A 23,769-nucleotide genomic window follows, 5' to 3' on the forward strand; every position below is an offset into this window, starting at 1 on the left:
GGTAGTTAGAATAAGTGAAACTCACCTAACTGGTTAAACGTCTTAAACCCTACTCACCTTACATTTCCCCTCAATGTGAAAGTCCTCTGTTCTAGTAACATACAAACAGCATGACAAGATACAGAAGTATTTTTTAAAACTGTTGCATATACTACCAGAAATTCAGATCTTCTCTTAAATAGGTTACAAGATTGCCTGAGGGAGAAACATGTGATGGGTCAGAAATAGATTCACTATTTCCCCTTGAAACCAATCAGAATGCTGAAATAGTATTCTCTATTCAGCAACATAGTATGTGACTGTGCCATGTGATCTACTTGTTTTAATGTTGTCAGTTTAAAAAACAAATTCTTGTGAATGCTGTCCAGGCACGACTTTGTTTTTGGTTGGATATGTTGCTCTGGTAGCAGAGGATGTTGGTGATCCCGAGAGAAAATATGACCCGAATACTATTTCCATGCCATAGATCTGTGTCACAGCTTCAGTATAATGTGTGCTATCCAAGGCTTTAGAGTTCCTTTAAGTGTTAGTAATAATTTGCTGTTTTTCCCACCTGTAATGCATAAAGGGTCCTTCATGAAATCAATTTAAATTAGGGGAGTTGTACTAGCATTTTAAAAATGTTTTACTTTTATTGACGACATTATGTACAATCATTTTTTCTCAATTGTTGATGTATCTGTAATTAGATACGCCTTATAAACATAGACTATAACATAGGCTAACTCCACAAAAAACGGAAGGATAGACGTTGGAGACATTATAGTTAGTCAGAAACTACAACTCCCGCCATGTCTACTTATCGGTTGCCATGGTAACTTTTTTGACGTCAGCCCCCCCCCCCCCCCCCCCCCCCCCCCCCAGCTCTGGTACTGCCTTGGACTTCTGTGATTGGAGGGAAACCCCGTGGACGGCATTCAGACAGAGGGGCTGAGAGAATCAGCTGTAGCTTGGTACTTCATCACTGCTATCTGCCAGTACTCAGGTATGTAAGGACTAACAGCTTTTAAAACTACAGTTGTACATTTGCACAATTTATCGTTAAGTCTTGTATGTTATTGTAAAATACAGTTTTGATGGGACTGCATTGTCTACAGTTGTCTCCGAGACTGTACGTTGCGGCGACAATCATCGTATCAAAGAACAATGGTTAGCTTAGCTGCAGTTCGGGATCTGTCTAATGTCTGGTCTCCATCACACGGGGAAGGTGTGTCAGGTCGATGGCTGAAGAGGTGTTTCATACTTGGCTCCAAACATTAAACCTGTTGATTTTATGTGTTGACCACTTATGCTCATAGCATATAGTAAGTGGGGTTTTTTGTTGTTTTTTTATGTAGTTAAATACCGTTTAAAAATTATGCGTAAGGTATTTCCTATTTTTGGTTTGACACTTTAGCTTTGAGTGCTACTTAGTACGCCTCAAAAAATGCTAGTGTTAGGATTCCTTTACATGTTGTGCACTTCATTAACCTTTAAATAACGATGATAGTCAAAGATGTGATTATCAGCAGCCAGATGTAGCCATTAGACCAAACAACCCTTTAAGGGTTATCTAACCAATACAGCTTAGACCGGCTCGACTTAACCACAGAAGATAGAATGATTTTGTTCACACCTTCAGTGTGACCAGGTTCTAGGACAAAATGTTTGTTTTTATAACGCCCATAATCCAAGTTTTAAAAACTGTCCGGCTTGAAATGCTTATGTTTCAGGAAGTATTCGGCGCCATACTGGAAACTGGTCACGAGGCCTGTAATGTGGCGGTGGCTTTTCTCTCCTCTAATGGTGTTTCTCATTAGAATTATACACGTGAATTAAATACAAGCGCCTTTGGAACCAGTAGAGAAAGAATAACTGGTATTTATCAAATCAATATGCTAGAATTTCGTACTTTATTTTTTTTTCTTTTTTGGGTGAGCCACAGGTACAGGAATGGGTGTGGTGTGTGTGTGTGAGTGAATGAATGTGAGCGAGCGCGCGCGCACGCATATTTATACTGTTCATGAGCTCCTGTATGCACGTTCACAAGAGGGGCAATATCAGTATTTGTCCTGGATAAATTACTTTTATCTTCAACTATACATGGCCATTTAGGCGGAAAGACTTTTCCTTTCACCCATGGCGTTAGTTAGAGTTGAACTGCGACGCTACTTTTAGTTTCGTAATTATTTATTTAACCAAATGTGCACACACCCGGTTTGGCCACGGGCCATGTTGCATCATGTCTTTAGGTATCTCACCCTTCTGCTTTTGCTGATCTGGGAAAAAAATCTCATCAAATCTGCTTTGCATTTCAGATTTTGGCTAAAATTATATTGATCAACACTGTGTGGTGGCGAGTGCTTCAAAAATAAACTTTAGTTTCTTTTAAGCACAAGTGATACAGGCTTAGTGTACATGCAACAAACTTCCAACAACTTTTTTTGTTTTTTTGTTTTGAAAAGCAAAACAAAGTCACGTTCACTCAAAAATAAGGTAGTTTGGTGAGGAAGATGGATAAATAAAATTAATTGATTATAGGGTTTCTTTTATTCTTCTTTTTTGGATACAATTATTTTTTTAATTCAAAAAGAGTGAAAACTGCATTACAAATTGGTTTAGTTTTGTCTCTTTGAGCACATTTCAACTTAGGACACTATATGCAATCTGTAATGGAAAAAAGTGATTGATTTTTGAAAGCCTGCAGGCTATTGTGTATGGGTCATTCAGGTAATTGATCTAGTGTAAAGAATGTGTATTTTGTCAAGTTGACACAAACTTACAATTGTCTTTTGGCATTTTACTTTACTCCTTACAGAAGCATGCTACACTGCTTACTCACATGCTACTCTTTCTATGGCCACTTTTCTCAGTCTAAATTGCTTATTGGCCTGGCAGATTGTTTTATAATGCACCATTATTTAGAAACAAAGCTGCATTTCAAAGTTTGAGTATATAAAAATACCCCTGTTGCTGTATGTAGTTGATGGCCCCTCCCCTGTCCATTTATCTGTTTGCATTCCCATAGTCCAACCATCATGTTGTACATCCGTGTTTGCTTGTACAAGTACTTCCTAAAGATTCCAGCAAGCATCCAGAACAGTCGTTGCATCATAACCCACAGCTTTCGTTTAACCTGTTTAGCTGGTTGAGTGGACTGAGTGAACGAAAGTTGAGGGATGAACTCATTCAAGAGCAAATACAGATTTAAATTTTTTTGCCTGAGACTTCACAGATAATTTGTTTTTTATTTAAGGAATTACATTTTTTTTTACAGTCTTTTGTCCTAAGTATTTGTAATAGTTTGTTCTTATGAACACTGCACTGTTTCAAATGTCAAGTATATCCTTCTGGGACATTTATTTTACTCACCTTAATATGTCCTCTGTTTTCCTTTGCCCAGTGAGCAGCCATGAGCGAGGCACCCCAGAAGGAACTTGTGCAAAAGGCCAAGCTGGCCGAGCAGGCTGAACGCTATGATGACATGGCTGCGGCAATGAAACAAGTAACAGAAGAGACCGACCAGCTGTCAAATGAGGAGCGTAACCTGCTGTCAGTGGCATATAAGAATGTGGTGGGTGCCCGTCGCTCCTCATGGCGTGTGGTGTCCAGCATTGAGCAAAAGGCGGATGGCAGTGAGAGGAAGCAGGCCATGGCCAAAGAGTACCGGGAAAAGATTGAGAAGGAGCTGAAAGATATCTGTCAGGATGTGCTGGTGAGAATGATATATTATCATCATAATGAACCTGTTAAAGCTTTGATCTCAATAGACGCGGGTATCCAACGGTAAGGTTCATTGCAACCATTTAAAGACCTGAAAGGACTGTTATGGAAAGAATAAAACATTGAATATCAAGGTGAAGACATTTTCTGGTCAGTGCTCCTGAAACACTGAAACAATGATCTGAATTACCTTTACAGTATTAAAATGAAACGTCACTCACTTTGTAAACTGGCATCTAGACTCTGGAGAAATTATCAACTCGATTGAATTCTTTCATTTTAACTTTGTTTTATACTAAAACTACGATTTTGAGCCCATCAACTTGATGGCTATGATCTTAGATTTTCTAGTTTCTAAGCAAAATTATTTGTGGACATTTTCTCGGTAGTTCTTATGTTAAGGCTGGGTTAATACTCATATTTTTCAGTCAATGTAAATGCACACATTTTATTTCATTTTGAAAGTAAATGGGGTAATTTATCATTCCGTCTGAATTTATGTTAATCTTCATTTATTTAGTTGGTAAAATTAAAAATGTAGTTTCACAAACAAAATCACTGAGGCTTAGCTGTTTCAAATATAAGAAACTTCTTTTCACATAGAAATTCAAATGTACTTAGTTTTCGTGACATGAAAGAAGACATTAACAACATAAATTTAAGGTGCCTGTGTTCATTACACTGTTGAGTAAAGACTAGACAGAACAGACGTCTACTATTTTCTCCTCACTCAGCCTGTGCCTTATCTGCCTGGTGACTCACCAGGCCCTAATCCCATAATGACAGGAGCTGAGCCACCAGTGATCTGGCTTGCTGACCTTCACTTCAGCTGTATGGAGACCAAAATAGAGAGGGATGACAGTAAAGAGGGCAGAGGAGGAGGCTGTACAACAGGGATATGTATAATATACCTATCAAACATGTTTGTTCCTGTGTCAATGGCCTTATTTAATGATGTGAAGGAAAGTTGACGTACTCTAAAAGAGGCATGCATTGATCAAAATGGGATTACAGCGCATACCTTTAAACAGTTCTTTCTCTATGGTATTCATTTTATTGTACATAATAATGGGAGATGGCACCAGAAGAACACAAGTAGACTAATAAATGTGTACCAAAACAGTTTCAGCAGTATGTAGAGGTAAGGAGATAAGTTTTAATGAACTGTAGTTGATCGAGGCCAACATCCACACACCTGCATAAAATAGTAACCATGGAGTTAATAACAAAAAAGGTAAAACATGATGAACGTTTGAAGAGGCTTAGGCTGGTTCTCCATTTAACTTTTATTCAGTAAACTGGGTAAAGGGGAGGGGCTATAATGAAGTGAGAGGAACAGTTATGTTATACAGATGTATGCATAGTTTTCTTTTAAGCTTGGTTCAATAACTACAAATAAATTGGATTTTAGTTCTTTGGGTCATGATTTGATCCAACCAAGTTTGGAATCAATATTTATCAATATGCTTCAACATTGTAAATGATATACATAGATGACAGAACTACTCACAGAATTCATTACAGTACCTTCTGACATTTGTTATATTATGTCAACATTTGTTTAGACTGACAGACTGATTCCAAAATCTATTTCACTTTATTCTTTCATAAGGATAAAGTGACATACACTTTACAACATTCCAGGGAGGATACATTAATGCACAGTACGCTCTAAAGTGTACATCAAACACGTCACAAACATAACTGTAAATATACACTTTTTGACTGTGCTTTTATTAGGCTTAGAACATGCCTTAGTTTTGACAACACAATAGATGTCCTGAACCAATTTTGAATTGGGTTAAAATTTATTGCAAACCATTGGTGAATCAATATTTAATGGAATTACACTTTCAGCTAGTTGCACTTGCTTATGTTGTATAGGACTTGACTGGGCTGTGTGAGTGACCTACTTACTAGGCAAGAGCTCATCAGGAGTTCAGCAGCATGGTTCTCTCCTCTCTTCTCTGCCCCCACCATCTTTCATCAGCACTCCCGTCCTCTCTCTCTCTCCCATCTGAAGCATCTGTGGTATAGCTTCTTGTGCTAAAGCCTTGTGGCTATTTGAGGTAGCCAGCTTGTTTCTACCCTCATTCTGGGAGGTTGAAAATTTTTTGCTTTCAAATGATGAAGAAGTGTATTTAAATGTGCTGGGGAAAAAAGCACTCCCCTTGTGGTGTTAGTAAATTAGTGATGGGTATAATTCTGAATTGAGCCTCGTGGTAACAATGTATATCTTGCCGTTAATTAATTGTATTCAAATTTTAAACCCATAGCTGGCTGATTAGAAATCAGCTCTTCCGTTCCTGTCACTGTCCAGGTTTAAAACAAGGCACAAACTCTTTTACTAAACCTCCCTGACTTTGTATTGTTCACTTGTACTAGTATAAATGCATTACTTTCCATTAAGGTGACCTTTTCAGATACCAAAAACACATTTTAAACCACTTGTCTTGAAGACCACAGACCTGGCAGTGGTAGGATTCACCACAGTAAAGATAATGTAAAATGATGTCCCCTGATCTGACAGAGACAGGGGGTTATCATTTGGAGAGAAAGCTCAACCTAAGGAAAGTATTTGCTGGTACAACATGGACAGATCATGGATAACAGTCTGTGGATTTCTGGAACTGTCTGAATATGAGACCCAAACCAGGCACAGCCTTTACTCTATTCACAAAATGTTACAAGGCTAGCTTTTCTGTTTCTGGCACCTTGTAGGTAATTGGATTTCATTATAAGTTTTGATTGCTGTACATATAGAGTAGTTGTTTCATAATCATTTTAATTTAATGAACACCAAGTGTTTGTGTTTTGACAGGAAAGTGTTGATTACGAAAAAAGACAGAAAATAAGTGCTGCTTAAAGTGCTGCAATGACATTGAAACAGCCTGAGCCACTGACACAAACACTTCAGCAGTAATGCATTAAATGATGTGGTTGGATTGCAGTTGGAGCACAAACGCAGCGCGTGTACTTACGAAGCTTGTTTTCAGTGAAGAGGGTCATCAAGTGAAGGGCAGTCTTGTGAATTGTGAAAACATGCATGAATCACTTTTTTGAACTCATACTGCCTTTTTGAATGCAGATGTTTCTCTTTACATTTTACTGGATAAAAAAACATCTGTTCTAATAGTGTTCTGTGTCTATTGTTTGTCGTTTCTGTCACAGGGCCTCTTGGACACATATCTCATTCCGAGAGCCACTGAAAAGGATAGTAAAGTCTTTTATTTGAAAATGAAAGGAGATTATTTCCGCTATCTGGCTGAGGTGGCTTCAGGAGAGGGCAAGAAAAGTAAGATGTTTGAAAAGTTCTTTTTCTGATTGTGATACAGATTTGAGTTTTCATGATTTTGGTGTGTGTTCAGTATCTTGAAAACTGGCATGTAGGATGAACATCTACAACTCCCAGTCTCGCCAAATAAGATTAAGAAAGATCCTATTAAATGAACACTTAAGTAAGTCAAATGCTTTCTTGCAGATCCTCCTCAGTGCTGATTACATCAGCCTAATATGGCCTATTCGGACTGCCATTTCAAGCTGCAAGCTGCAACCGTTTTCTGCAGCAAGTAAAAGATAACTTAAGGACACAATGTCAAATAGCAAATGTGAGCAAAGCAAAGTGAAATAAATTTAGATCTTTGCTTAACATATCTGGAGGCCTGTGGGTGGGGAACAGCATCCTCGCCTGCACGTTCTCCCCTCCCAAACAAACAAGTGTTGAATCTCACGCACGATTGTCTCACTTCCCTCCCCCTAGTCATGCTGGTGGTGATGATGAAAAGCACTTGACGTGTATTTTAGAAGTGCTGCAGAAGTAATCTTTTGAAAGAACACCACGTGTATAGAAGCCCATTGCGTTCACCAATTTGAAAATATGACCCCTTATCTAATAATTATGAGTAATAAAGAGAAACAGCCTTGTTCATTGATTCACACGGACAAAGAGTTCAAAACCACTGTGTGGAACCGACTGTAATGCCTCCCGTTCCTTAACTGGCATGTCTCCCCCATTAATCTCTTCGTGCATCTATTTCAAAAGTGAAAGTCACAGGATGTTTGAAACAAAAAAGGAGGCTTGTAGGTGAACTTGCAGGTGGTAGCATTTAAATCATCTATGGAATACAGGGGAGTTACTATTAAGCCTCGTTTCCACACAGCGGTACGGATCGGTACGGTTTGGTTTGATTAAGCCCAATCCCATTTTGCGTTTCCACAGCCACTGTGCCCTATTTGGTAAGCGGCGTATAAGCCAGATGCCGATAGCCGCTATGTAAATAGCATCATATGATAGCAGCTAACAGCTAACTGCTAACTAATAAATTCAACAAAGGAGAAAAACACTACACAATCAAAACCAACTCTGGAGACATCCAGCAGTTCATCCACTTAGGCATTGGCATGTGACTCTTTATTACAAAACTCAATCAAGTTTTGTTTCAGAGAAGGCCGTGTGCCGCGAGGAGAAATACAGACGTAAACAACCAGCTGTGTATGGTTTAAAGACGGTGGCATTTTGTTTGCCGACGTCACATAGGAAGTGACGATTCTTTCAACCAATCAACGGACTGCAGTGTTTAGCTCCACCTTTTCGGGTCGGCTCGACATTCTTGGCACTCCAACAGAAGGATCTCAACAAATGGGACGGTACAGATCGGTTATTTGGGAATCTTTCCCGGGATTAGTCTATGGAAACGCGGCAAAATGCACGCCGTACCAAGACGAACCAAGCCGGACCGCTCGGTGGAAACGGGGCTATACACTGATCAACTAAAACCCCTTTTCATATTCTACTCAGGAAATGGTCTTGCCAATACTTTCCATAAAGATGTATTTGCACTACTCACAATAAGTCAGGGATATTGTAAGTTCCTCGGCGGGTTTCATACAAAGTCACAGTAAGATAGGCTCTCCCTCAAATACTGGCAGTATACTGGGGACTAAACTACCCTACCTTCTGATAGTTTCACTTCAGTGATTTTTGGGATAGGAAGGAAATAGTATTCTTGTGATTAACACATCTCATTTTGTGTTTTCCATGTAATGGTCTCACTGTGTACAGTGTGCCTTACATATTGGGGCCAATACAAAAAGACAGGCCTTTTCAATGGGGCATCAATTTCAACATTCTGGGGGTATATAAAAAGCTGTTATTTTCAGTAAGTCATTACCGGTTCATCATTCAAGCAGCCATGAACACACAGCGCCACTTAACGGACAAGCAGCACCACATGGCAATAGCGCGCCTTCAGGTCGGTAGCAGGCAGTCAGATGCTCGTACCCCACCCCCACGTGACCTGGCAGAGCTGCATGTAGCACAAGGAGTGGAACGCATTGCCTCAGAACAACATCATAAATCTAGTTTGGAGCATGAGACGTCGCTGTCATTGCAGAAACTGGTGGAAACGCGCGCTACTGACTGTCAATTTTGGTTATTTGGGGCTAACTTTGTTATCGTCTAAATTGTTGGGGTAATAAATATTGCACCAATAAAAATGCTGCTTTTTCTCATTCATTGATAGTAATATCAAAGGGAACTATGACTTATTACATTATGATTCAGACCAAAAGTAAAAGCATTCATGTAAATGACAATATGCATAACTTATTGTGAGTAGTGTTATCCAACAGCTACATGAGCACTATTGATCATGTTTTCCTAAAATCTTAAAAGTATTTTAGATTAAGTTTGCTTCCCTAAGTTTTGAAGTGGCCTTATGGAAACTTCTGTAAGACAACGCTGAATAAACGCATTAAAAAATGCTTTGAGAAACATTCTCTGTATGCTATAATGTTAAAATTAAACAATTCTCATCCCTTTATTTCTTTCAGAGACCATTGAAGACTCAAAGAACGCCTACGAAGATGCCTTCGATATCAGCAAAAAGGATATGCCGTCCACGCACCCAATCCGTCTTGGTCTCGCCCTGAACTTTTCCGTTTTCTTCTACGAGATCCTCAACTCTCCTGAAGAGGCCTGTCAGCTCGCTAAAAGTGTAAGCTATTTCACACTTTGTTGCATTACGTTTTATACTTAACTCCAAAATAAAAAAAAACATGCATACAAAATCACTAGTTACTGTATGTGTGAGGACCAGTCAGACTGGATGCACAATAATTGTACACACAATGTTGAGATGGTAATAAAACCTTTACACACCAACAGTGTTGTTCCTATTCTACTTTCACGCATCAGCTTTTGTGAGAGTTGCTAACACTTTGTGTGGAATCCTACAGGCTTTTGATGATGCCATTGCAGAACTTGACACACTGAGTGAAGATTCGTACAAAGACAGTACTCTAATCATGCAGCTGCTGAGAGACAACTTGACAGTAAGTTTGTTTGATTGTTCAACATTTACCAACTCAAATGAAGATATGTTATTTTTTTTAGATAATGTTGTTAAATTGTTGCAATTAAACTTCATGTAGTTGACTAATTATTAAATCAAACCTTCATTGCAGCTTGGTAGACAGCAGAGGAAAAGCCCCATTGTTTTTGTTTGTATTCTTTGAAAGCTTACATCTGATAGGATGTTCTTGAAACACTGAAAGATAGTAGTAGGGTTCAAAACACTTTTAAAGACTGCTTTCAGTTTGTAATTGCAGGACCAGATTTTGATTACCCTTACTTTGGTCAGGTTAATTTTTCTCTTCTTCTTTCCTTTAATGTCCCATGCGGCCCCCATCATCCCTCAACGTGGCCCTCAGGTCGATTTTTACATACCAATGAATGCTGATATTTGATCACTGCTTTATGTTGAGTTAAATTTGAGACATTATTGACTGATCGTTTTTGCTTCCTACAGTTTGAGAATTAAATGAATATGGCTCTTGCTGTGACCAAAGTTGCCAAAACCTGGATTACAGCAATAAAAAAAAGAGTTCTATAAATTATCAGCATTTGGTCAGTAGGGGAGACTAATGTGTTGTTCGGGGTTTATAAATCTTATTAAAACATGTTGCAGAAACATTGTATGAACAACCTTGTCAGGATGGGCTATATACTACACAGCTCAAAAAATAAAGGGAACACTAAAATAACATCCTCGATCTGAACGAGTGAAGTATTCTTATTAAATACTTTGTTCTTTACACAGTTGAATGTGCTGACAACAAAATCACACAAAAATGATCAATGGAAATCTGATTTATTAACCAATGGAGGTCTAGTTTTGGAGTATCACTCAAAATGAAAGTGGAAAAACACACTACAGGCAAATCCAACTTTGATGTCCTTAAAATAAGTCAAAATGAGGCTCAGTAGTGTGTGGCCTCCACGTGCCTGTATGACCTCCTACAACGCCTGGTCATGCTCCTGATGAGGTGGCGGATGGACAGTCTGTGGTGCATTGTGGCGTTGGTGGATGGAGCGAGACATGATGTCCCAGATGTGCTCAATTGGATTCAGGTCTAGGGAACGGGCGGGTCAGCCCATACCATCAATACTTGATATACAAGAACTGCTGACAGCCTCCAGCCGCATGAGGTCAGTGTCTTGGAATTGGAGGAACCCAGGGCCAACCGCACCAGCATATGGTCTCACAAGGGGTCTAAGGATCTCATCTCTGTACCTATTGGCAGTCAGACTACCTCTAGGGAGCACACGGAGGGCTGTGCAGCCACCCCACACCATTTCTGACCCACTGCCAAACCGGTCATTCTGGAGGATGTTGCAGGCAGCAGAATGTTCTCCATACCGTCTCCAGACTCTGTCACGTCTGTCACATGTGCTCAGTGTGAACCTGCTTTCATCTGTGAAGAGCACAGGGTGCCAGTGGAGAATTTGCCAATCTTGGTGTTCACTGGCAAATGCCAAATATCTTGCACGGTGTTGGGCTGTAAGCACAACCTCACCTGTGGACGTCGGGCCCTCATACCACCCTCATGGAGTCTGTTTCTGACCGTTTGAGCAGACACATGCACATCCCTACTGAAGGTCATTTTGTAGGTCTCTGGCAGTGCTCCTCCTGTCCCTCCTTGCACAAAGGCGGAGGTAGCGGTCCTGCTGCTGGTTTGTTGCCCTTCTACGGCCTCCTCCACGTCTCCTGTTTTACTGGCCTATCTCCTGGTAGTGCCTCCATGCACTGGACACTATGCTGACAGAGAGCAAACCTTCCTGCCACAGCTCGCATTGATGTGCAATCCTGGATGAGCTGCGCTACCTGAGCCACTTGTGTGGGTCGTGGACTCCGTCTCATGATGCCACGAGAGTGAAAGCATTCAAAAGTGACCAGAACATCAGCTAGAAAGCATCGGAGATGAGAAGTGGTCTGGGGTCACCACCTGCAGAACCACTCCTTTATTTGGGGGTGTCTTGCTAATTGCCTATAATTTCTACCTGTTGTCTATTCTGTTTGTACAACAAAATTTGAAATTGATTGTAAATCAGTGTTGCTTCCTTAGTGGACAGTTTGATTTCACAGAAGTCTGATTGACTAAGAATTGCAATGTGTTGTTCAAGTGTTCCCACTTCAGAAACCCACTTCTGTTCCCATTCCTTAAATAGGTCAGTAGAAAAAGGTCACAGAGGCAAGGCTCCACACCCCAGATGTTATTGTTTAACCATTTATAATGAAATCCTCACTGAACGATCACAGCACAATAGTTAACCTGCTTGTTTGTGCGTTTTTAGTACCAAACCCATAAAAATATTTGTTAAAAAGTAACACCTTTGCCACCACTCCTCAAATGTGTTACTCTTCTGATATATGTATGGTCAGCTCAAAGACAAATGTACAACAGAGCCAATGTTTTTATGTATATAATGCACATCAGTTATGAAGTATTCCATATTTGTACATGAGCAGGAGGTGTTGTGTTTCTGGTCACAATCCCAAAAGCTTTAGGATTAGGTGTTACCCAGGTCAGTTTGACTCTGTTGCTCTTATCCCTCTTGCTGCTTCTCTTGATGCTGATGAATCCTCCTTTTTTTCCATAGCTGTGGACCTCTGACAACCAGGTTGATGCAGACGATGCAGAAGAGCCCAGAGATTGAGCCAGTCCCCATAGTCCTCCCCGTTTACCTGCCATCAATCCAGCTCAACTCTATCATGATCATCAACAATGAGACCACCTCATTAATCATTGTTGTCGTCCAACTCTCTCCATCTATTTTCTGTTTAGTTCTTTTAACACTCACCTCACTCCTATATCGTTTTACTATTCCATCTTTTATAGTAACAGTTGGGAAAGGGGATGGGGAAAGTAGTGAGGGTGGTGGGTGGGAATTCCTCGGCAGTATGAGACAGTAGCTGTTTTGGTTCGTTCTTTGGAAGAGGAAAGAAACAGAAGGTAAAAGTGTAATGGGGATTCCTGGAGATGAAAGGCAAGATTTTGTTGGAACACAAAGGTTACATTCCATTTACTGTCATTTTCTCAGCTTTTTACTTTTATTTGTTTTTTCTTTTGGGTGACTTGCTTTTGTATTTCTACGTATGATTTACGAGGTATAGATAACTTTGAAGAACAAAAGAGCACACGAGCTTGGTATTGTTGATGTTTTAATGAGCACAGCAGTAAAAAGAACATGTGCTTATCTAGTTACTGCTTTTTCGAATTAAGATTTCTATTTGTTTTGTCTTTTATTCTAATGTTTCTTTCAATACTTGCCTAAACTGCATGTTGGTAAGAAGTAGTTTGTATTGATGTAAGGAAGGTTGTTGTCAGCTGGCTAGCCTTGTTAATGGGGTTTTTCTTTCTTTTTTGAATTTTCATACACCCAAAAAAAATAACTGCTATTTGGGGGAATACATGTAATTTGACGCAAGAGAAATAAAAGATAATTTAAAAGTTTTCACTTGTCCTTTAGTTTTACACTGGTGCTCTGTGGAAGTCTAACAGCTTTGAAGTTTTTTGGGTTGTGAATACTATCCATGGTAATCTGCATTTCATGCATCCTAAACCAGTTAGTTTTTCTGAAATTAGGATGGTTAAATCCAGAAACCATTACAATTGTCACTCGATGTTTTATGAGGCACTTAAATAAAATGTAAAGACAGTAAGTTGGAGGCCAGAAGGAGACGGAGAAACCCACAAAAGTGAATAGAAAGTTTAATTTAAATTTTAAAAAAAAATCTATACAGCAGCAAATAAAAATAAAAGGTGTTAGGTAGTTTCATATAAAGCAGACTTGGACCCAGCAACTTCAAACATCAATCTAATCATAAGGTAGCCCTTCAACAGCAGTGGAAAGTAAAATGTTGCTTCTTAAAGGCAGAGAGATTATTCAAGTGGATTGCCAACTCCCTTGTCTGGGGAGGACAAAGAGCATGTCAAAAAGCTGAACGCAGGTGGCGTAAATCTAATCTCCAGATTCATTATGGCATAAACAAAGAGAGATTGCAGGTTTATAATTCACAACTGAGTAGAACAAGGCAGTACTTCTTCTCTGACATTAACACCAGAAACAATAATACTGCTAGTGCCTGTATGCTACTGTGGACAGACTAACAAACCCTATGTCAGTAGCGTCTGAATTTCATTCCACCAGGGCCTGTAATACATTTTCCACCTTTTCTGGAAAAATCCAGAAAATTAGACAAAACTTTAACTCAACATCATGATGTGTGCTGTGTCCACTTAAAACCAGTTTAAACAACATGACACAATTTAATCAAATCAACCATAAAAACCTGGAGGACTAAAAAATTAAATTCCTCCTGCTGTATTGGTATTCTGCTAACAGGTTTTTTCATAAAAGTTACCCAATTCATGGCCCCAGATCTATTACAAATTGTAAACGTGCCTCTTTCCTCAGGTCTTGAAAACAGCATCAAGCCAGCATTAAAAAAGAACGATCTAGAAAAGTCAATGAACAATTACAGGCCTATATAAAATCTTCCTTTTATAAGTAAAACAATCGAAAAAGCCGTTTTTCAAAAGTTAAATAACTTTTCGACATTGAGCGATGTCTTGCAGTAAGGTTTTAGACAAAACACAGCACTGTGACAGCTCTGGTCAATATGTTTTGTTTAGTTTTACTTGATCTCACTGCTGCATTCGACACAGTTGACTACAATATATTACTCAACCGACTGGAAAACTTCATTAGAGGTTTTGGCACAGAACTAAGCTGGTTTGAATCCTACAGAACAGGGACTGTTTGTGTGTCTAAAGGTTGCTTAAAGGAGGAGCGACGAAGAGTCAGCACGCAGCTTGAGTTAGTAAAACTCAAAATCGCAGACCAGGCATGAAAGGACTTAGACCTACATTTTAAAAGCCACATCAAGACAATGACAAAATCAGCCTACTATCACCTGAAGAACATATCGAGAATTAGAGGGCTTATTTCCCAGCAAGACCTGGAAAAACTTGTCCATGCTTTTATCTTCAGTTGTCTTGATTACTGTTACAGTGTCTTTACAGGTCTGCCTAAAACATCAGTCAGGCAGCTGTTCCAGAATGCTGCTGCTGCTAGAGTCCTCACCAAAACCATGAAAATGGATCACATCAGTCCAGTTCTGAGGTCTTAGCTGGCTGCCAGAGAATAGATTTTAAAATCCTGCTGCTGGTTAATAAAGCACTTCATGTTAATGGGAAACATACATTAGTAACCTCTTGATTAACTACGAACCATCCAGATTGCTCAGGTCGTCTGGTACAGGTCTTCTGTCTGTCCCCAGAGTCAGAACCAAACATGGAGAAGCAGCGTTCATTTTCTATGCTCCTTATATCTGGAACAAACTCCCAGAAAACTGCCGGTCTGCTGAATCTCTCAGCTCTTTTAAATCCAGGTCAAAGACTCACCTGTTTACAGCTGCCTTTCACTAAACTATTTTAATAAATACTCTGCACAGTAACTTATTAACCAAATAAATTACATTATTTTATATTCTAACTTTAATTAATAATAATTACTTAACTTGTATTTGAATGCTTTTTAATTGGACATATTTTAAGTTCTAATAATTTCAGTGATTTTTAAATGTTCTATTGTAATGTATATTTTCTTTCCTCTGTCATGATGCTTTTGATGTCTTGTGTGGTGCACTTTAAATTGCCTTGTTGTGGATCTGCGCTATATAAATAAATTTTCTTTACTGTTGGATTAATTAATGTTAGATTAAAGCGTTTTACCATCATCATTAGAAAGGACTATGCAGATGCCAAGGTCTTGGCTGAAACCACCTTCAGTTCATCCTTCAGGGTGCACTGAATTATTTCTCAAAGATTTATGCTGGAAAAGAGCAGTTGATTCAGAAATATCCTCAGATATTTCTAAATTAAGAACACTGAACAGTCCACATCTCATCGTTATAGGCATGTGTGAGCCTATTCAATTTTTTCTCTATTTGATGGATTATGAAGTACAAACTGAGTTAGTGAGTCGCTGTTTATAAGTTAAAAAGTAATCAGTCCTCAGGGTGGTTGTAACGTTAATAGTTAATACTTCAGTAAATGTTTTGAGATCACTTAAAGAAATCATCACAATTAATACACATATAAATTATCGCGAGAAGTGTGACGTCAGTCTTGGTAGTCAGCGCACCGTGGTTTCGACAGAATCGGGAAACAACCTCCACCGACCTTCCTTTCATTCCGGTAATCCGTCTGCGTAGGGTGTGCTCCGGAGCTAGTCTCGGCACACATTTTATTATTATGAAACAAACTAAAAGCTAGAGAGCACACGCAGACATATTTTTATAAGAAAAAAAAAATCGGTGAAGCAGGATTTCTATTTGCAAACCCAAAGTAACGCGAAGAAGACGAAGGACGAAGAAGAAGAATCACGTTAGCACGCCGAGCAGTTAGCGTCATTATCGAGAGCGTGGTTCAGAAACCTTTGGCTGTTTTTGATAAATACTTTTTTTTCTGGCTTGCAGGCCTTCGGTATTCTAGTGATATCTGTATGCTTGAATAGTAAGCTCGTATATACGGGGAAATTTAGCTTACTGGCCGACTGTTGAGTCCTCGAGCCATACTGGTTAGGCCACGCTCCGACATTTTGCTAAGCTAGCTAACGTGCCCACGTTGCTAACTGAAATAGCTACTATCTCTTGCCTGTGCGTCACCGTTTTGTAAAGCTTTCGGAAAGGGAACCAATTCGTTGAGATAGGTAGTTATTGACTCTCAGTTGTCAGGCTTTTATAACCTTAACATTACATCGCCTGAGAGCACGCGCCGTCAGCCATGAATCCCAGTGCGCCCAGTTACCCGATGGCTTCCCTCTACGTGGGAGACCTGCACCCAGACGTTACCGAGGCCATGCTCTACGAGAAATTCAGCCCGGCTGGGCCGATCCTGTCCATCAGAGTGTGCAGAGACATGATCACTCGTCGATCCCTCGGCTATGCCTATGTGAACTTCCAACAGCCTGCCGATGGTTCGTATAAATACTAAAACGTAACATGTGGGGCAGCTAACTAGACCAGTACAGCGCTGCATGACTCCATTTTGACCATCCTTTAAACATACCATGTGAAAGTGTAACTTTCGTCGTATTGGCGATATTGATTGGCCAACTAATTGAACAGACACAATATGTATGGCATAGTATCTGTGATAAAGAGTAAGATGTTAACCTGTATGATTTATAATAAGTCTTGTTTGGGGTGTGTTTTAAGCTGAGAGAGCTCTGGACACGATGAACTTCGATGTGATCAAAGGCAGACCTCTCCGCATCATGTGGTCTCAACGTGACCCTTCCTTAAGGAAGAGTGGAGTGGGCAACATCTTCATCAAGAACCTGGACAAGTCCATCGATAATAAGGCCCTCTATGATACCTTCTCTGCCTTTGGAAACATCCTTTCCTGCAAGGTAGGAGGCGCTACATTTGTTGGTAGACCTTTGTTTCGTGTTTGAGTTTACAAAGTACTACTAAATGTGCATCACAACAGATTGCGCTAGATTGAACTAACTGTGTGTGTGTGTGTTTGATAAGCCTCTTTAAATGCATGGAGTTTGTTTTTTGACATGCTGAAATTTCCCCTTTCTAAGGTGGTTTGTGATGAAAATGGCTCAAAGGGTTACGGCTTTGTGCACTTTGAGACCCACGAAGCTGCTGAGCGGGCCATTGAGAAAATGAATGGCATGTTGCTCAATGACAGAAAAGTGTAAGTCCAACTGCAATTGCACTAGTAAGCATAACTGTATCAGGTACACAATATTACATGTCTGATAATGAACTTTGTTCAGTGTATTAATTGTTCTCGGTGTTGTAATAACACTCGAATGAAAATGCCAAAAATCCTATGGGAATCAAGTAAGGTTTCAAACCGTACAATAGGGTATGTCAGTGTGTGTGCTTTACTTTTATAAATAACACAATTTAGGCACTAAACAATTGAAGTACTGTTTGTGTGATGCACTCGATGCATGGTTTGAAGCAGATCAGTTCACGATTGTAAATTATTGCTATGGTAAATGTTTTTTAACTTAAAGCAATAATAACAACCATATACAGTCCCATCTCTGCCGGCAGATGAACCTTGAGCCAATGAAAATAAATATTTCAGAAAATCCATTTGAAAGAACTCTAACCAATAGTGGATTCAAAGGCTACACATTTTGTCATCTAAATTATTTTATTTAAAATTTCAGAAAAGTTGCACTTGAACTATTTCACTAAATAAGTTTAAGACAACACATGAATTTGGTGTGTAAACATTACAGTTAAAATGACAAAAATGCTCGTTCCAGAGTGTAGTTAGAAAAGACTAACTTTCTTTGTCTCGTCCCCCAACAGATTTGTTGGACGCTTCAAATCGCGCAAAGAGAGGGAGGCTGAACTTGGGGCACGAGCAAGAGAATTTACCAATGTTTATATTAAGAACTTTGGGGAGGACATGGATGATGAGAAGCTGAGGGAAATGTTCAACAAATACGGTAAGACTGGTGCCATTTCAGAGACTTTACATTACAGAGTCTCTTTTTTAAAACGACCTGACAGCTTAAATGATGAACTGATTTATTTTGTAGGGCCAGCGCTCAGTATCAGAGTCATGACTGATGATGGTGGCAAATCCAAGGGATTTGGCTTTGTCAGCTTTGAGAGACATGAAGATGCACAGAAGGTCAGTATTATGTCTTGGATTATTTTTCTCCTATCTAAAGGATTGATTGGAAAATCAGTCTTCCCCGTATTATCATGTACCTCTGACAATGTCACTTAATTTAAAAAAAAATAAAAATTTATACCTGGTGGTGTGTATCTCTTATTGCAGGCCGTGGACGACATGAATGGTAAAGAACTGAACGGCAGGCAAGTGTATGTGGGCCGGGCACAGAAGAAGGGAGAGCGCCAGAACGAGCTTAAGCGCAAATTTGAGCAGATGAAACAGGATCGCATGACCAGATACCAGGTTTGTTGGCTGGTCCCTCCTTGGAATATTTTGTCTGCTACAATTTAAAGAAATCCTTTGTTGAAAATGACCTAATTAAATGCCGGGACAATAGCTGTCTGTTATCGCCAAAACTCACCTGGCTCTTGAGGTAAAATAATGACTTGTTTTTAATGGGCCAAGTTATAATTAATTCAGTTCTTTTTTTCTGTATTGATGGTGGTCCTGGTTACCTTGAAATGTATAATTTTTACAGATTAATTGTTATTCAGAAAACCTGCATCTTTTTGAGGATTATTTCAGTTTAAACTGAAGTCTTATGTTGCCCCCTCTGGTACACGGGATAAGCAAAAAGATATCCTGTGATATACATGTATAATGTACTCTTTTATTTCTCCTTGTGTGTAAACAAAACCTGAAAACCCTTAATGATGTACTCCAGACCAGCCTTTTTTTGCCCTGAGAGATTGAGATGTCATTTCATCAGTTGAAAAGCATTTACGTTCAATGTCCTCTTCTGTACATCAGGGTGTTAACTTGTACGTGAAAAACCTGGATGATGGTCTTGATGATGAACGTCTGCGTAAAGAATTCTCACCATTTGGAACCATTACAAGTGCAAAGGTAAAGACTTGCATTCAGAAATGTATGGCGTGATTACAGATTTTAGATTGTCTTCAACAAATTTTGAGGTGGGGATGTTGTATTATTTTTATATATACACGCACGTGTTTTTCAAAGTCATGCTGACTTGTCTCTTCTCTCGTAGGTGATGATGGAAGGTGGTCGCAGCAAAGGCTTTGGCTTTGTGTGCTTCTCATCCCCAGAGGAGGCTACTAAAGCTGTGACCGAGATGAACGGGCGAATTGTTGCTACAAAGCCACTGTATGTGGCCCTGGCACAGCGCAAGGAGGAGCGCCAGGCCCATCTCACCAACCAGTACATGCAGAGGATGGCCACTGTCCGTGCAGTGCCCAACCCTGTGCTCAATCCATATCAGCCTGCCCCACCTTCAGGCTACTTCATGGCTGCTATACCTCAGGTATTGATAAATAATTGCATAGCCAATACATCACCTGAAAGCATGCTAGGAGTACTGCCGTCATGTGTTTTGAATAAGTCACTTGTGAGATCCATTTCATTTTTTATTTTTTTTTAAATAATGTAAAAGTGTTTAAAGAACCTTTTTTTTAGGATAGCAGTTCATTTTAAATGTTTGTGTTTGTCCTTTCAGGCCCAAAACAGAGCTGCATACTACTCTGCAAACCAACTGGCCCAGCTCCGGCCCAGCCCCCGTTGGGCCACTCAAGGAGTGCGTCCTCAGCGTAAGCTAACCCATTTTGCTTCATGTGGATATAACACATTCTGTAAATTTGTGATGTAAAACATAAGGAACTATAGTCAAACTTCTTCACATTGTAGTTGTAATGTAAAGGTGTTGTCTCTCTTCTTAGACTTCCAAAACATGCCCAACGCCATGCGCCCATCAGCTCCAAGGCCACAGACCTTCAACACCATCCGTCCCACTGCAACCACAAACACCCAGGTCCCACGCATGATGGCTTCCCAGCGTATGCGTGAGTATTTCCCTTCAAATTCATAATGTGCAGTCGATGATTAAAATTTCACTGCCTGTCACTGTTAAGATTAGATGTGGTCTGTATGAAGTGCCATTTTCATCTTTCTTACTGCAGCAACCCAGGCCCTCGGCCAGCGCCCCACTGGTGCTTCAGCCAATGCTGCCCCAGTGCGTGCCATGCCCCAGTACAAGTACGCTGCTGGTGTCCGCAACCCCCAGCAGCACATGGCCTCCCAGCCACAGGTCACCATGCAGCAGGTACATTTCTGCTTACTTAACATTGTGTAACTACAGATTGTAAGAGCTGCTGTAGATACTTTTTAAAGTTGCTGAAAAGGAATTTTCCCCATCTGGTTTCTAATGTTATTGATCGTTTTGTTTTTTATCCTCAGCCTGCTGTCCATGTCCAAGGACAGGAGCCCCTGACTGCCTCCATGCTGGCTGCTGCTCCTCCTCAAGAACAAAAGCAGATGCTGGGTTAGTACATCCTCTTCTCTTATTTACAAGGGGAAAAAAACCTAACCAGTGTAATTGAAGTTGAAAGGTTTGTTGTAGAAAATTTCAAATAGTTGTTGATCCTTGTTTTTTCCCTTTCAGGTGAGCGTCTGTTCCCACTGATCCAGAACATGCACCCAAGCCTTGCAGGCAAGATCACAGGTATGCTGCTGGAGATTGACAACTCAGAGCTTCTCCATATGCTGGAGTCCCCTGAGTCGCTGCGCTCAAAGGTCAGTGAATAGTTAAGACTGAGATTTGTTCATTGTATTTACAATGTTGTTAAGTGTGCTGTTGGTAACATGATGCTCATCAATCAAGGAAGAACTTCAAATAATGATGCTTACCTAATCATGGCGCTTTAATGAGTGCATTTGTAAATGCCATGGGGTTTCTTCTTAAATGCTTTTGTTTTCTAGGTGGATGAGGCTGTTGCTGTGCTTCAGGCCCACCAGGCCAAGGAGGCTGCTCAGAAGTCCACAACCCCTGCTGGGGTTCCCAGTGTCTAAGGTGTGTATTTGTGGAGGGCTTGTAGTTCTAAAGCACAACAGAAATGAAAGTCAACATAAGTAAATGAACTGAATTGTGTGCAAACGGTTTTTCTTTTTTCCTTACAGATTGAGCATTTTGAAACCTGCTTCACCGATGGAAAAAGAAAAAAAAATTAAACATTGAAAAACCTAAAACTCTGAAAACATCGCAAAATGATAAATCATTTCTTAAAAAAAGAAGAAAACAATTGACCCTGCCAGGTCTAGGGATGGTTTGACTGGACCTTGTTCATAAATAAAAATTTGTTGAAAAAAAAAAAGCAAAATAGAAAAAAATCGACATTATGAATTTGAATGCATTCATGTTTTATGTCATTTTACTGTGTCAGTGCTCAAATTATCAGCCATGTTCAGGAAGGTGATCACTGAGCATTTTGAAAGGTGATTTGTATTGTAAACTGCTGGCTGTAATAAATTGTCATTCAAAATGTCTGCATCGGTTTTACTTCTCTCTTCCTGTCCCTGTGGATCTAACTTACTGTTAAGGATTGTTTTATTCGTGCACATTCTCCTGGGTCTCTGCGTTTACTGAAAACACTCGAAAAATGCTTGTTAGGAGTCTTACCTTAGTTGTTAATTAGAGACCTACTGACAGCAACTCTGAGCAGAGAAAAGGTTTGGTTGGTCCTAACATGCCTGTTTCACAGCAGACGCTTCCCTGACTGTCAGTGATGCACCTGTGGAGTAATCCCTGTTTAAAACGTGGATGCTTACTTTGTACTAAAGAAAGTTGAAGATGGATTGATGTGTACATATATCTTGTCTCCTTATGATTTAATACAAATTATTAGTTTGGAGAACATTTCTCCTTTTTATCGAGATTGTTAAGCCTGTACAACAGTTTTGCAATGAAGGATTTCTCTTAATGACTGACGTGCTTTGTGAGTAACTAATCTTTACAAAGCTCTAACCTAACTTTCAGGGGACATCTTCAAAATGGTCACTAGGAACAGCTTTGTACTTAAGCTTTTTGAATGCAACCCCAAAACTATTGAACATGAGGCTGATCCCTTTATTGGAGACTTTTAGGATAATAGGTTGGTCTTGTTTGTGCAATTTTTTGTTATTGAAATAACTATTGTGGATCACAGTAATCACTGTACATGCAACATTGTGTACAGCTTTATATTTATTATACATATTTTTAAAGATGGACATTTTTACTTAAGTAGCTAACAAATGACAATATGGTCTAATCTCTGCATTTAATCTAAGAAGCACCACATTTCCTCCAGTGAGGAACTTCTGACCTGATGGTCTTTGCAAAACAGACCTAATTCTTATTTGAGAAAAGTAAGACGGCAACGTTTCAAAAACATTTAGAATACAATGAAATGGTCATTGTATACACTACTCACAATAAGTTAGGGATATTGTGAGGTCCTCAGTGGGTTTTATACATAAGGTGTTTGTTTCACTTTGGTGATTTTTGGGATAGGGAGGCAATTGTATTCAGGTGATAGACACCTCATTTTGTGTTTTCCACGTAATGTTCTCAATGTGTACAGTGTGCCTTATATATTGGGTCCAATACAAAAACAGAGAAGCCTTTTTAATGTGGCATCAATTTCAACACTCTGGGAGTATAAAAAGCTGTTATTGTCAGTCATTCCCAGTTCACCATTCAAGCAGCCATGAACACACATCACTTACTGTGACAGACGAACAGCACCACCTGGCCATAGGGCTGGTAGCAGGCAGATGTTGTTCATGACATTGGTGTGTCTCAAAGTAGACAGAAGACTTGCTGCAAGACAAAACTACTGGCAGTGTTTGTGACAGACCGCAATGATAACCAGTACCTAAGGACCTATCCACTCAGACAGCATTATGCTACTGCCAAACAGCTGCAGGCCTCTTTACGAGAAGTGAGGGTTATGAGGGTTTCCAGACAAACCATTTGCAACTGACTCCACCGCTTTGGCTTGAATGCCAGACGACCATTGCAGGTGACTCCACTGACACTAAGACACCACCGTGACAGTTTGCAGTGGGCACAAGACCATGTGACCTGGACAATGCAGCAGTGGTCTACTGTCCTGTTCACTGATGAGTCGTCAACATTGCTAGAGAATGCAAGGTTATAGATACGCCGAGGTAAACATGGTACTCAGGGTTCTTCTTGGTGGAGGAGGTGCAACAGTCTGGACAGGCATCACC

The 23,769-nt window shown here is 39.9% G+C and overlaps 2 protein-coding genes across 2 annotated transcripts; both read left to right on the forward strand.

The window, feature by feature from the left end:
* Positions 1-876: 876 nt before the first annotated feature.
* Positions 877-13,497, forward strand: LOC306824454 (14-3-3 protein beta/alpha-1-like). Its single transcript, XM_079344612.1, has 6 exons — positions 877-985; positions 3,383-3,694; positions 6,874-6,997; positions 9,535-9,698; positions 9,940-10,035; positions 12,644-13,497. Exons 2-6 carry the CDS (start codon positions 3,392-3,394, stop codon positions 12,698-12,700), a joined length of 744 nt encoding a protein of 247 aa, XP_079200738.1. The 5' UTR covers positions 877-985; positions 3,383-3,391; the 3' UTR covers positions 12,701-13,497.
* A 2,684-nt stretch (positions 13,498-16,181) lies between these two features.
* Positions 16,182-22,037, forward strand: LOC306823912 (polyadenylate-binding protein 1A). Its single transcript, XM_079343843.1, has 15 exons — positions 16,182-17,026; positions 17,268-17,461; positions 17,642-17,757; positions 18,390-18,529; positions 18,623-18,717; positions 18,868-19,005; positions 19,513-19,608; positions 19,754-20,026; positions 20,219-20,309; positions 20,439-20,561; positions 20,679-20,821; positions 20,956-21,040; positions 21,161-21,291; positions 21,478-21,568; positions 21,676-22,037. The coding sequence occupies exons 1-14, from the start codon at positions 16,834-16,836 to the stop codon at positions 21,565-21,567; spliced, it is 1,908 nt and encodes a 635-aa protein (XP_079199969.1). The 5' UTR covers positions 16,182-16,833; the 3' UTR covers position 21,568; positions 21,676-22,037.
* The last annotated feature ends 1,732 nt before the right edge of the window (positions 22,038-23,769 follow it).

This window comes from Symphodus melops, assembly GCF_947650265.1.
Source record: "Symphodus melops genome assembly, chromosome: 5".
NCBI classification, from domain to species: Eukaryota; Metazoa; Chordata; class Actinopteri; order Labriformes; family Labridae; genus Symphodus; species Symphodus melops.